Here is a 14,839-nt window from a genome sequence, read left to right on the forward strand (position 1 = left end):
AACCAGAGCCTGTTGAAATGATGGCTACCACTATATCCATTTATCTATTTCCATGCAAAATAATTAAATATCATTTTTTAAAAAAAACACTACATTTATTAATTGTCCAATTCTATTATGACTTTACACAAAGTTTACAAAATTTAAAATAAAAAAATCTACACAATGCAAAAAGAATAGCCAGAGAAAGCAATTACCATCTCATAGATTACAAGGGGCCCACGATCCATTCCAGCCCAAGGCCTAGGAAAAATGCCAAGTCTTAAGGGCTCTTGTAAATAAGGTCAGGGTGGAAGATACAACAGAGAAGACCTACTTTCTGGGTCTCATCAGTAGTAATGCTTAATTGATAGGACCAGAACATGCTGACTCTGACCGATTATATACGGTGGACAGTAACTATGGAAGATAGGTGGTTCTTCAAGTAACCAGGCCATATGCCATGAAGGGCTTTAGTGGTGAAATGAGCATCTTGAATTCCATAAGGAATGTTCTTAATAACTCTCACTTATGCATACTCAGAGGGATAAGTATGGGTCTTACATTGGACTTTTTGTGATGGTTGCCTTATTCCGAAAGAAACACAGACTCACTAGTCAGGGCTAAGGATTTCTGGTTTATTAGGAATAGAATGCATACACGGAAAAAGACGGGAATGAGCACATGGCGTGCGAGGTAGCTGATAAATACCCGCGGTGCGGACCTGATCCTACCCCACCCCCCATTGTCCCAAAGTCTTGCCCGTCGGTGATCCTGGAGTCTCGATGGGCGATCGGGGGATTAGCGCTGATTACCTCTGTCCTCTTCCTGTGTCCGGAGCAGGTGTGTCCCCCGTGGTAATGCAGTGATGTCAGGGAGATAGGATGATGGTTTCTCGAGTCAGGGCAAAGGAGTGGCTCCTTTGTCCTTGTATTGTCTTTCAGTGCTTAAGTGATTAGCACTGATTCTTTCCTTCCCCTTCCCCTTCGCCGGAAAGGCATGTTCCCCGTTGTGATGTATGTATACATCGCAACGGGGGACATGACATACTGCCTCCCCCCAAAAAAACTTCAAGGCGCCGGTTTGGAAGGATACGCTGCATGGAAGCGTATGACTAGCCGTTGCACTGAGACATCCCGGGCATGCACCCACTCGGTGGGGGAAATGTCTCCAGCGGACCAGGTACTGAAGGGTGCCCCGTAGCCTTCGGGAATCTAGGACCTCCTTTATTTCAAAGTGCTGCTGCCCATCGATCATGATGGGAGGAGGCGGGGGGGTCTCGTTATACCACTTTGAGGAGGTAACCGGTTTCAGTAAGGCACAATGGAACACCGGGTGTATGCGTTTCAAGTTGTGTGGCAATTCTAACTTAAGAGTTACCGGGTTGATTATTTCCACTATTGGGAAAGGGCCAATGAATTTGGGGGCTAACTTCTTTGAGGGCTGCGGCGACTTAATGAACTTAGTGGAGAGGTAGACCTTATCTCCCACTTTGAAGTCTGGCTGTGCAGCCCTGTGGTTGTCCGCATAACGCTTGCAGGTTGCTTGGGCTTCGGAGAGAGCCAGCTGAATGATTGGCCAAACGTTGGCTAGCTGAGCCACCCAGTCATCTGGGGAACAAGGCGGGGTAGCTGGCTGTGGCAACTCCGGGATCGGGACGAAGTCTCATCCATAGACTACCTGGAAGGGGGTGTAGCCCATGCTCTGGTGCACTGCATTGTTATATGCCACCTCAGCAAAGGGGAGTAGGTCTACCCAATTATCTTGCTGGTAGCTTATGAAGGAGAGCAAAAATTGTTCCAGGGTGGAGTTAAGGATTTCCGTAGAGCCGTCCGTGTGGGGGTGCCAAGCAGTGGACAATGCCTGCTTGGTGCCAATCAACTTCAAAAATGCTTTCCAGAATTGTGAAGTAAATTGTGTACCCCTGTCTGTGACCAAGCGGGAGGGGGTACCGTGTAATTTGTAAATGTGATTTAAAAAGAGGCGTGCCAGCTGTTGAGTGGAGGGAATGGAGGCGCATGGAATAAAATGGGCTTGTTTTGAAAAGTAGTCTTTAACCACCCAGATGACCATTTTCCACTGGCTGGGTGGCAAGTCTACGATGAAATCCATCGAGATTTCCTCCCAAGGGTGGGAGGGACTTGCCACTGGCTGCAATAGTCCCTGGGGCTTCCCCACTTTTTGCTTGGCCATAGCACATGTAGGGCAAGCAGCGACATAATCTTTTACATCCCTCCTAAGTGTAGGCCACCAGAATTGTCGCCTTACCAGATGTAACGTTTTTACGAAGCCAAAGTGCCCTGCCATTTTGTCATCGTGAGAACGTCTCAGAACCTCTGCTCGCAATTGCTCCGGCACGTACAGGCTATTTTGTTTCCAGGCCAAATCGTTTTCAAAAGAAACATTTTTTTTATTGGTTTGCAACCATGTATCCATTTTTAAGGCTTGTACGAACTGCTGTTGCAATTGCAATGAAATTGACATGCGTCTCCCTCCCCTTGCGGGCGGTTGTGCCAGAGAGCGTTGCATTCCAGTTTGGCTGCGCGTGACAGCTTCGCAACCCAGCTGTGTGTCGGTCCACACAGTACCTATAATGTCTGATGCCTGACTGGCATCCTGGGGCCGCCTAGAGAGAGCGTCAGCTAAGAAGTTCTTTCTTCACGGTATGAACTTCAGCTTAAAATTAAAGCGGCTGAAAAATTGAGCCCAGTGAACCTGCTTGGGGCTGAGGTGTTTCGGGGTACTGAACGCTTCCAGGTTTTTGTGGTCCGTCCAGACCTCAAAGGGGCAAGTGGCCCCTTCCAGGAGGTGTCGCCATGCCTCTAAGGCAGCTTTGACGGCAAAAGCCTCTTTCTCCCATACATGCCATCTCCGTTCTGTTTCGGAGAACTTGCGGGAGAGGTACGCGCAGGGCTTCAGCTGCTCATTTGGATCCCGCTGAAGCAAGAGCGCCCCAATTGAGAAATCGGAGGCATCTACTTGGACTACAAAGGGCTTGGGGTTGGGATGTTGCAGAACTGGTTCAGCTGTGAACAGACTTTTGAGATGATCAAAAGCCCTTTGGCATTCAGGTGTCCAGTTAAGTAGCGCTCCCGGGTTTCGTGCCTTGCGCGTGTCTCCCAAACCCTTGGTGCGGAGTAAATTAGTTAGGGGCAAAATGATTTCCGCTAGTCCCTTGATGAACCCCCTGTAAAAATTGGTAAATCCCAGAAAACTTTGTAGTTGCCTTCTAGTGCGCGGGCGCTCCCATGCCAGGATGGCCTGGACTTTCCCAGGGTCCATTTCAATGCCCCTCTCAGAGATTCTATAACCCAGATAATCTATCTGAGATTTATGAAACTCGCACTTAGAAAGCTTGGCAAATAGCTCGGCTTTGTGGAGTTTCCTGAGCACCTGCTTAACCAAGCGTTCGTGCTCCTCTTCAGTCTCAGAATATATCAATACATCGTCTAAATACACCAGGACCCCCTTGAACAAGTGTTCGTGCAAGACTTCGTTGATTAATTGCATAAATACCCCTGGTGCCCCTGCCAAACCAAACGGTAATACTTTGTATTGGAATGATCTCAGTGGGCAATTGAAAGCCGTCTTCCACTCATCCCCCTCCCGTATGCGTATGCGGAAATAGGCTTCTCGCAAGTCCAGTTTAGAGAATATTTTCCCCTTTGCCAGATGTGCTAGTATGTCTTTGATTAGGGGCAAAGGATATTTGTTAGATATGGAAGCCGCATTCAATCCGCGGTAGTCCGTACAGAGTCTTAATGTCCCATCCTTTTTTTCTCTGAACAACACTGGGGCTCCAACTGGCGAGTTTGCGGGCTCGATGAAGCCTCATGCTAAATTCTTGTCCACAAACTCCCGCAATGCTGCCAGTTCTTTCTGGGTCATTGCGTAAATTTTTGGCTTGGGCAAGGGTGTGTTGGGGACCAGTTCTATCGCACAGTCAGTCTTTCTGTGGGGTGGGAGTTTGTCTGCTTTGCTCTCCCCGAATACATCTTTAAACTCAGTGTACTTGTCCGGCAAGCCTTCCAGGGCCGCTGCAGCCAGGTGTGTGGTTGTAGACGCTGCCCTCCCCACCGCAGCACGGGGAATTCTGTCCCCTGTAGGTGCTTGGTAGAAGCCGTCTGTAAACGTGATTGTCCTGGTTTCCCAATTTATGTATGGGTTCCTTTGTACTAGCCACGGAATGCCTAAGATGATTAAAGGTTGGCCCACCGGTGCCACGACAAATTTCAGTCTCTCCCGGTGGCTGCCGAACTGCAGCCCCACTTCTCCGGTGAATTGGGTGACCAGGCCCCCTCCTGCTGCCGAGCCGTCCAATTGCGTGAACACTATGTGGTGCTGAAGTGGAAAGCAGCGGAGATTTAAATCGGCAACCACGTCCGGGTGCATTAGGCACCTAGAACAGCCCGAGTCTATTAGAGCCCAGACTTCAACTGACTTCTCCGTGGAACTTAACCTTTACGTACAGGGTGGGACAGTTAGCACTCACCCAGATGTCGCTGCGCCCATTCTCCTCCTCCACCTGCCCTCTGGCGCTTCTTAGGGTAGGTGGCTGGCGTTTCCCGCTGGTTCTACTTGGTCGTTCTCCTCCTCGTCACTGGAGTAGGGTAGTTCTTTTGCTCCGATCTCTCCCCTGGCCGCTGGCATCTTTTTGGGCGCTGCGGGTGGTTTGCCCGGCGTTTTTCCTGGTCTGTTAACTACCTTTGTTTTCGGGCACGCCGCCGCTTTGTGGTCCTCTTCCCCGCATTGAAGGCACTGCCCCTTGGCGAACCGTCGCTCCCTCTCCTCTCTCCAGGGTTGGGATGTTGGCCTCACCGGTCCTGCAGCGGTTCGGGGTCCCTTTACCGTCGCCGCTTGTTGTGCCGCTCTCTTGGCTTGTAGGAAGGTTTCTTGGGCATTTTCCGCCTTACCGGCCAGCAGTATCCACTCATGTAGAGTGTTTGGGTCATCTCTGCATAATGCCCACCTCAGAACGTCCAAGTTCAGGCCCTCTTTGAAACATTCAATTAGGGTAGACTGCGACCAGTCCACCACTTTGCCAGCCAGTGCTTTAAATTCCATGGCATAATCTGCTACAGATCGTTGCCCCTGGCTGATTCCCCTTAGGATCTCTTCGCTCTCTCCTTTTCCAATGGGTCTCTGAAGTGTAGATCTAGTGCCCAGAGGAACTCATCGAATTCATCGAGCTCTGGGGCTTCTGCTTGGCATAGCTGCACATACCAGTCAGCCGCCCTTCCTTTAAGTTTGTTAGCAATGGCATTAATTTTGCCCTTTTCTGAGCGGAAATATGGCCCAAATTCTTCCATGTAGTTCTTTGCATTAGTTAGGAAGAAGGATAATGTTGCTGGATCCCCGTCGAATTTGACCCCGAAGTATTTCACCCCCGCTCCTGGTGGGCTCCAAACCACATCTGGTCGTCTGTATGTACCTTGGGCTGCTGGGGTTCTCCGGTCTCGGTGCGGGGCTTCTGCAAGCCTCGCCTCCATTATCCTCAGCCTCTCAGCTGTCTGGGAGCCTTCTTCGGCTCGTCCGATCTGGCACCTTCCCTCGGCTCCTGTGATCGTTGAGGACAGCAGGTCCCGTGGCTTCCTAGATGCCCCGAGCGTCCCTGGCAGGGATCCCAGTGTTTCGTCCAGGGTGACCCACTCACCCTGCGACTCTCTGGTGGCTTCAGGTGTCCTGCTTCTTCCAGCCTCCTCCTCCTCTGAGCTTGATCCCGAACCCTCCTGGATTTCGTATCATCTGGGAATAGGGTTCTCGCCGATCGCCCGTGCCATGGAGTCGGGTGCCCCGTCGCCATTCCTCTGGTAGCCACCTCTTCGTGGGTTGGGTCTTTCCATCGCCAGCTTTGATCCCTCACAGACAAAATCTGGAATGGTGCTAGTGGAAATTTTTTTATTTTTTTTTTTTTGATTCCCGTCTTTATGTGATGGTTGCCTTATTCTGAAAGAAACACAGACTCACTAGTCAGGGCTAAGGATTTCTAGTTTATTAGGAATAGAATGCATACACGGAAAAAGACGGGAATGAGCACATGGCGTGCGAGGTAGCTGATAAATACCCGCGGTGCGGACCTGATCCTACCCCACCCCCCATTGTCCCAAAGTCTTGCCCGTTGGTGATCCCGGAGTCTCGATGGGCGATCGGGGGATTAGCGCTGATTACCTCTGTCCTCTTCCTGTGTCTGGAGCAGGTGTGTCCCCCGTGGTAATGCAGTGATGTCAGGGAGATAGGATGATGGTTTCTCGGGTCAGGGCAAAGGAGTGGCTCCTTTGTCCTTGTATTGTCTTTCAGTGCTTAGGTGATTAGCACTGATTCTTTCCTTCCTCTTCCCCTTCGCTGGAAAGGCATGTTCCCCATTGTGATGTATGTATACATCGCAACGGGGGACATGACACTTTTTTTTTCTCTTTAGAAACAAAATAATCCTTCACCCAGGTACTTCCTTCCTACAAAGTTCATCTCTGCATTACATTTAGGACAATACATTATAATTTTTCCTTTTTTTCCAAACATCTCAACTCTGATCAAGAGGTCACCCAATTTGCTTGACTCCCAAAGAGGGATTGCTTTCTATTTGCGCTCTGAATGGCAGAGTTTCAAAGAGACTTGTATATATTTTTGACCTTTCAAGGCCATCCAATGGGTTATTCTGTCTTCTCAGAGCCTCTCAAGGATTGTCATGACATTTATTCAGAAAGGGTTTGGATTCATGGGTAATCTGTAAATAGACACAGACAATAAAAATGATCAGATAGATAAACTGTCAGATTCCCTGATCAAAGGTTTCACAGAAACCCTTATCAGGGCATCTCCCATCATGTCATTCTCTAAGGTTGCCGGATGGGAGGGGTGTGTGAAGTTGGAGTGTAAAGGGGTTGTTTTGGCTATGGAGCACATCAAGGACACGAGGTTGAGATACGACAGGAATACCATCTGGATGGGAGGGGGAGTGACATGCTTCATGGGAAAGCGGACTAGCTAAGGGAATGTAGTTTAAATTAGGTTTTGGCGGGAATTCTTTATTTGCAGCTTGCCTTCTGTACCGTTCATTATGCTTCATTAAAACAGTTCAAAGAAATCCAGTTTCTTGACTGTGTGTGTGTGTGAATGCTTGCATGAGCAGGTGCTGACATAAACTGTTTTGGATTCTTTTTCAGGTGACTGTTCTGCATTGATATATCTGGGACTAAATATCATTGAACTGAATGTTATAGATCTGTGTCCTAAGAGAAAAATCTGTATTCAATTGTATTGGTAGAATTTGAAGCACAGGACAAATACATAAAATTATTCATGGTTCCCAGAAAAGTATAAATGTCCCATTTTTTAAGATATGAAAATCTGGTTTCATCCAATGATAGTCATTGACAATAAGATTAGGTTGACAAAATAAGGTAGGAAAATGTTATGGCATACACTTCCACCAACTCAGGTTATTTTAAAGGAGGTTTGGAAAAATAAATGAAGAATATACAGGTAGTCCTCGCTTATTGCTGGTAATTAGGACCAGCGACTTCGTTGCTAAGCGATGTCATAAAGCGGAATGTCACAGTTCCAGTTGCCGTTGATTGGTGAATCCTGCATGGTTGCAGCATCCTGTGGTCATGTGATTGCCATTTGTGACCTCCTGCTGGCTTCCACATTGACTTTGCTTGTTGGAAGCCGGCCGTAAAGGTTGCAAATGATGATCACATGACCGTGGGACAGTGCAATGGCTGCAACTACGAGGAACAGTTGTAAGTGCTCTCATTCAGCGCTATTGTAACTTCAGACTGTTCACTGAATGAACTGGTTACTGAATGAGGATTACCTGTATCTATAACTATCAGTCCTTATAGTGAAGCTAAAAATAGCAAAAGTTGCGTAACCAAATGGTGTGACTGCCTTGTGGTTTTGTGCTTTTTTATAGTCTTTCTGGAAATGTCTAATGGGCTGTTGTTAGAAATGTGATGCTGTATTCTTGTTCAGAACTAATGGAACTGCTTTTGTTTCTGTTCTTATAGTTAGTGAGATTCAGATTATTGGATTATGTCAAGGGAAAAGAAACAAAAATCAGGTTCAGTACACATATTTTATTGTCTTTCTGCAATTCTGTTTAATGTTGAAGTATTTAAGTTTCAGAAATAGGAATTGTTTGCCTTCAGCCATATTGGCATCTAATGTTACTGTTTTGACATTAATTATTGAATGAATTTAACTAGCTCAACTAAAATCATTGAGGATATATGCATTTGGAACCACAACTTGCTTCTAATGTTGGAGTAATCTTTTATGGTATAGAATTATTGGATTTAAGCACAGAAGTCTTATTACCCATCCAAATTAAAAAGCATTTCTACCCTTTGATATGGAATTCCATTCTTAAAATAGTACATTGGAGGCTGTTTTATTATATCCTTGGGTCTTCCCCATTGTCATTACATATCTAGATAAGAACACCCTACGTTTTACTGTAATGATATATTCTCACAGGGGAATTCTAAGCGTTGTAGTCCCAAAACATCTGAATGGCAAAAGGCTGGGGTAGGTGTTGCTGTAACAATGGCAAAGTACATAATGGGTCATAAAAACATTTCAGTTTGTTATATGACTGTATTAATCAATTGATATACTAAGAACTAACCAGAATGGAATGTTTACTTAATAAAATTTTGTTCATGATCCTCATCCTGAAATATCTCAGCCTTTTAATTGACCAAGCAAGAGAACTTTCTTTTGTCATGCCTAAACAGTATTTCCACAGAGACGTCTGTCTGAAGCTCAGAGAGAAAATGTTCCATGCTATATGGCAGTTTCTTTTTCAAGTTAAAAAAATGGAATAGCAGACTATAAGTCTTAGCACAGCCTAACCTGAGTGAATAGAACGTGCATAAAATTGGGAATTTTAAAAAAAAGTTTTTGTAATGACACAGTATCGTTTGCATGGTGACATCATTCATTTATGTGAATGTATGTCAGTTGCATAATGATGTAAATGATATAACTTGACACATTATGTAATTTTCAAAAGCGGATCATAATGCAAATGATGCAAATACCTGCAATAACATACTTCCTTTTTAAATATATTTTTTATTGAATACATTTTTAACAAGATAAAAACAATACAAATACTAGATAAGAAAGAATAGTGAATCAGTAATAGGGTAAATGGAAAAAGAAAAGAATATAAAGAAGTGGCTTCCGATATTTTGGATAGTGATTACAAATACATTTTATACTTCCATATTTGATGGACATTTGTGAATATCAGCAGCCCTCTTTCCAATTAATCTGTTAGAATGAAACCTCTAACTTTGGACATAGCTATTTTAGATGGCCTCATCAAGAGAATCCAGTTCTTTAGCTAGGTGAATTCCTCTCCTTTTTTTCTAAGTAGGTTTCACTTTAGAAAGCGAAACTTATTTTGACTATTACCTTTGTGTCACAATAGTTGTCCTGGGCCTTGGTTTATGTTAGTGGAGCCCCTGTTATGCATGGGTTTTATTGTTATGGCTGTTTTTGTTTGGATTGTTATGCTCTATTACTGTGTTTCTAATTGTTTTAAATATTATGTTGGATGTTGTAAGCCAAATAGTCTTTGGAGTGGGGCAGCTATAACAAATCTAATTAAAATACTGATGGTGATGAGGACGACGATGATATAATTGTATGTTGTCTTATTTCCACAATCATTACTCTTCATGCAATGTCATTGCCATAAACTGAATGGCTGTTTCATTTTGTGTAGCTGTAGTTAAAATTTATTGTAAAGTGTCTTGGAAATCTGAGAAAGATTTATAATTGAAATAATTCTTTTCCTCCTTTATTTGGCATTCATGTCAAGATAGAGAAAAAAGTTAAGCTAGTCTTGAATTATCAATACTCAGACACCTATTTGTTCTAAACTGTTCCTCGTTTACATTATTCTTGAAAAATCAGAGAGGAAATTGTTAGTTTTGTTCAAGTACAGTCTCCATGACAACAGTCTAATTAATCCCCATCAACCCAGCTTTGGTCCTCTTCACTGAACTTGTACTCCCCAGCTTCATTTCATGTGTCATATTTGCTAAGCACTGGATGAAGGTCACTTGTAGGTATGTTTATTCTTCATAAAAAAAACATCATTTAATATATGTAACCATACTTCTTACTCTCCTATCTAGCTGGTTCTTCTTTCCTGTTTTGTTACCAATGAACATCTTCGATTCTGCTTCATTCAGCTTTAAGTGTTTATGTATTTCTGTCTGTTATTTGTAGAAATGAACTAACCGATATAACTAAAGCTATTTAAAGCAAAATGCTTATGTAATGCCAATGGCTAATTTCTTTTGATTATGGATGAATTAAACATGCATCTCTCCCAACATTTTTTGCATTACCTGGTTCAGTTATAAGTGACACACTGAATAATCTTTTTGGAAAAAATCATTTTTTTTCATTTTTCAACCCAATTTTATTTCTATTTTTTTATGATTAGCATTTCCTTTATTAGCATGAAAGAAGATTGGCTTTTTTTGTTTATTTTTTTTATTTTTGTGTTGCAGATGCATAAAATAAAAAAATATATAGATTGGGGCAATAAATCATGTAGAGTAGTCTTGAAGAGTGGTAAGTGCAGTGATGTGCACAAAAACTGCAGAATAAAAGTGTACTGGTAGGGAATTATTTGAAATAACTATCATTTTTCCTCTTATGCAGGATGAGTAGCTGGCATGTCCAAAGTGAATAAAATGGGATACATTTGGTAAATATGTTCCTTGAGAGCTGAATCTTTATGTTTGCTAGGCCTCTGAGCTTTACTGCTGAGCCTCTGAAACCTTTTTGCAGCATTTATTTATTGATCTGTTTTTATTTATCTCATAAACTGCCTTGCTCCAGAGGTTCTAGGGGGTATACAAAATCCAACCCAGTATAAAATAATATAATGGAAAAAAAAGAACTAATCAGTAAGGATGGATCTTAATCAGCAAAAAAGCCAGGTTTTAACTAAGAGTGGGGTCATTCTTGCTTCAGGAGTAGGCTATTCGAGGGGACGAGAGCTGCTACTCAGCAGTTCTTCCTTCATATCTCCTCACATTGTGTCTCCTAATACATGTGAACTATGTAATCTAGAAGGAACAAAGATGGTTTTGTTTACTCTTAAGGAGTTTTATTTTCTCCAGAGTGGACGTTGAGAATGTAGTATGACATTTCTGTTCTCTCCCTTCCTTCCCTGTCTACTTTCTCAAGATTGCTGCGTACACTGTATTTTGGCCTGCTTGTTCTGTGAATTCGTCACCCTCTGTAGCCTCGTCTTGGAGCAAACATCGTGCGGAGTCTGCCCAGGAGGGGCCTGCTGCTGTGGGGAAGAAATGGGAGACGACTGCAACTGCCCGTGTGACATGGACTGTGGCATTATGGATGCCTGTTGTGAATCAGCAGACTGTTTGGAAATCTGTATGGAATGTTGTGGGATTTGTTTCCCATCATAAGTTTCTATTTCTCCTTGTCTTTTTGTTGATATTTTGAAAAACTAGAGAGGGTTCTTATGTGAATATCTTAGAAATATCTTCTCTATTTCTAAGATATTCTTTCAAAAGGCACTATTAAATGTTCTCACAGCAACTACTTCTGCGTACTGGTAATGTCATTGAAAAGCATTTTTGAATAGTAGGCCATAAGAATAAATGCAGGACAAATCATTTCACACAAATGAAACAATTTGATGGTTGTGCCTGGAAAAAGACAGGAGGGCTAAATCCTTTAAACCTTTTTGTTGTTATTTTACCTTCATTCTCAGAGCTGGACAATGAAACCAAAGCATTGCAAAAACTTATTTCAGTGAATCTTGGTTAAAGAAATTTGTAATAACCTGTTGTCAGATGAATGCATTTTGCTAGAATTACTAAATATATTTTCTGTTAACTGGAATGTGAACTGCTTTATCTGACCTACTCATATATATTATTAAAGTCTGAAGAGTAATCTTGTTCATGTTTTATAGTAGTTTTGTTCACGTCTATTCTAAGTAATGATTGCAATCTTAAAGTAATATTTACTTCTGTAATTTTTGTATACCATATGTAATATTGTAAAGAGGGTTGGTTCTTCCTTCCTCTCCCCATCTTGAGGGTAAGTAGGTTATTGCCTGGTAATTTCATTGAAGTCAATAAATTTGAGTGAATAATAAAAAAATGGGGGATTATTTTGATTATCTTGAAAGATAATAAGGCTAGCTGTACAAGAAATGCTTTCCCATGGAAAGAATAAAAAAGGTTTAAGTAGAGTTGAAAAACTTCAAATACGGTATGAAATCATTATGCAAGAGATTTTAAAATATTTAGATTTAAAACAATATTTGAAGTTCTTCAAAGAAGAAGGAATATACTTTGGAAATGGTAATGCATATCTTGATTTAAATATTCCTAAATACTTCTCATAGAGTAATTAAAATCTAGTCCAATGTTTAACCAATAACAGAAGTTTCCATATCTTGGAATATTGTGGTGTGCAGTATGTCCTCTTAGAATTTGTATTGTAATTAATATCTTACATATACTGTTAAATCCTTTTAGCTGTTCTTATTTCTGTCAGTATTTTCTTGATCTCAATTGAATATCAACTATTCATTTCCATTTAAAGAATAGTCCATCTTTATAGTAAATAAAAATGAGATCAAAATTAAAATCTGCAGTAGAAACACTGAGTCGTCAATGTTTACTACCGAGTTGTTACTGACAAGAACATTTAAGGTATTTATACATGTTCTCAATGTACCTGCTTACATATGTTAAAAGCCATTAAAGGTAACTATTCTTATTCATATTTGTTGATGCTGCAACAATTATTCTTCTCCCAGAAGGGACCTCTGTTTGATGATCTTTACTTATCCCTTGGTCTTTGGTTCATATGAAACTCCTTTTGGTAGGATTCCTTGACCTTGAGTTTGGATTGGCAAATCAGTTTAGGAAAGAGCAGGAATAACATCTGCCCAATCTTTTAAATAAATGGATGCTTGCATTTAATCAGGTGGATCTCTGGACCCAAACCAATGATTTTACACAATTTAAAGAATAAAGCATTTTATAACCAGCATTTTTAACGAAGTTTAAATTGAGTAAACCGGTAAGATCAGTCTGTAGGCTCTTAGTTATGCATTTTGAAAGGTTGAAACATACTTGGAAATGAAAGAGGCATTTGGATTGTGCCTTGGGTTATTGGTTTGGGGTTCCTTAAGCATATGACTCTATTATTATGACAAGCAAGAGAGACTTGTTACATATTGGGAGATCTTTCCTATTACAGAGCAGACAGCTGGGCATGATCTTTGGATAAAGGGAAATATACACTGCCCTGAGCAGTCATGCTTTCAGCCATTTATTTAACACCACACAACTATGTTTACTTCATTATTTAAAATGGATTAGCATTGCCAAACAAAACATTACAGATCATTAGATGAACTGACGAACAAATGTCCTGATCTTGTTTTTACTGCAACTGTGCTAAATTGCTTGGCTTTGCCTTTTCTGGAATGGGATTGTATACCAAGCTTCAGTTAATTCAGATATATAAATAACTTTATCTAAATATCTAGTACTATGTTTATCTGCTAAGACTAAGTTTTTACCATCTTGGTACTGGTGCATTTGCCATTTCTTGCCCTGTTGAGTATTTCAAAATTGAAATACAATTACAATTACTCTAAAATACTTTAGAGTATTACATCATTTTGAAATTAAAAATATACTACCCATCCCATTTTAGAAAGTGATTTTAGTTTTAAAACAAATGCAAGGGAAGTGTATATAGTTTGCTAAAACGTCAAACTACTCAAATATAATACTTCCATGTGTATTCTTCAAATGGGTATCTTTTTACTAGTACCTAGTCCACCTGTGAAAGCAGAGGTCTTCAGCTGAAGCAGGATTACAAATGTTTCCATTAAGTTTACTTCTCTATGGACATTCTATTAACTTGTGTGTGTGTGTTTGTGATGGTGGTAATATTTAAAGTATGCTGATGGTTCTCTAAAGAAAAGAGACATGCTTCCAGTTTGGCTCCCTGTTACAATCATGACTGATTATTCTGTTTGTTCACTTTGGAAACCTTGGATATTATGAGTGGAACAATTTACTCCAGCATAACTTTGTGAACTTCAAGATCTTGAAGAAATAGTTTTGGACACAATAATTTTATTCAAATTATCTGTAATACGTGCATTAAATAATCATTTCAATCACTTTGCAATTCGTTTTTATAAAGAATGGCATGTAAAATTGCATGATTGCATTTGATGTTCCTTAGGTAACTAAAACTTTGTGTGTTAGCCTGAATATACAGTAGAAAATCTTATGTAATCTATATTCTCTACATTATACAGTAGAAAATCTTATGTAATCTATATTCTCTACATTATACAGTAGAAAATCTTATGTAATCTATATTCTCTACATTGAAAGATGACCAAGACTGAAGTTGACAGGAATATACATTTATTCTGCATGCATTCTTGGAGAGGAAAAGGAAGGAATCTTTAGTATTACCTCCATTCCTCTGTGGGTGACCCCACCCTCTCTTGTGACTTGGAAAAGAACTAGTTTGCTTATTTTCTCAGGTTTATTTGACTTCATCTCTCCAACTCTTCTACAGTATATCACTATCTTATGTTTTAGAAACCTGAGACAAATATCTTCAGTAATATTTCAGAAAAAATACTTACTTTTTGAAGTGGTACATCCCACATATATTTTCCTTCTAGTCTTTTCAACTTTGGTTTAGCAAAATTATGTCACAATGAGTTTATGATACTCACCCTTGACCACAGTTTATTAATTAATTCACAATTGGTTGAGGTTATGCACACTGAACCAACTAAGCAGACTCTATTATA

The 14,839-nt window shown here is 41.1% G+C and overlaps 1 protein-coding gene across 1 annotated transcript in view; it reads left to right on the top strand.

Annotated features, from left to right (window-relative positions):
• MDFIC (MyoD family inhibitor domain containing) overlaps positions 1 to 12,278 on the top strand; it is a 60,774-nt gene extending 48,496 nt beyond the window's left edge. The window contains exon 4 of the mRNA XM_063309471.1: positions 11,197 to 12,278. Within this exon, the coding sequence (XP_063165541.1) occupies positions 11,197 to 11,438 (242 nt within the window). The 3' untranslated portion in view covers positions 11,439 to 12,278. The remainder of the gene's footprint in view (positions 1 to 11,196) is intronic.
• The last annotated feature ends 2,561 nt before the right edge of the window (positions 12,279 to 14,839 follow it).

This window comes from Candoia aspera, chromosome 7 (assembly GCF_035149785.1).
Source record: "Candoia aspera isolate rCanAsp1 chromosome 7, rCanAsp1.hap2, whole genome shotgun sequence".
NCBI classification, from domain to species: domain Eukaryota; kingdom Metazoa; phylum Chordata; class Lepidosauria; order Squamata; family Boidae; genus Candoia; species Candoia aspera.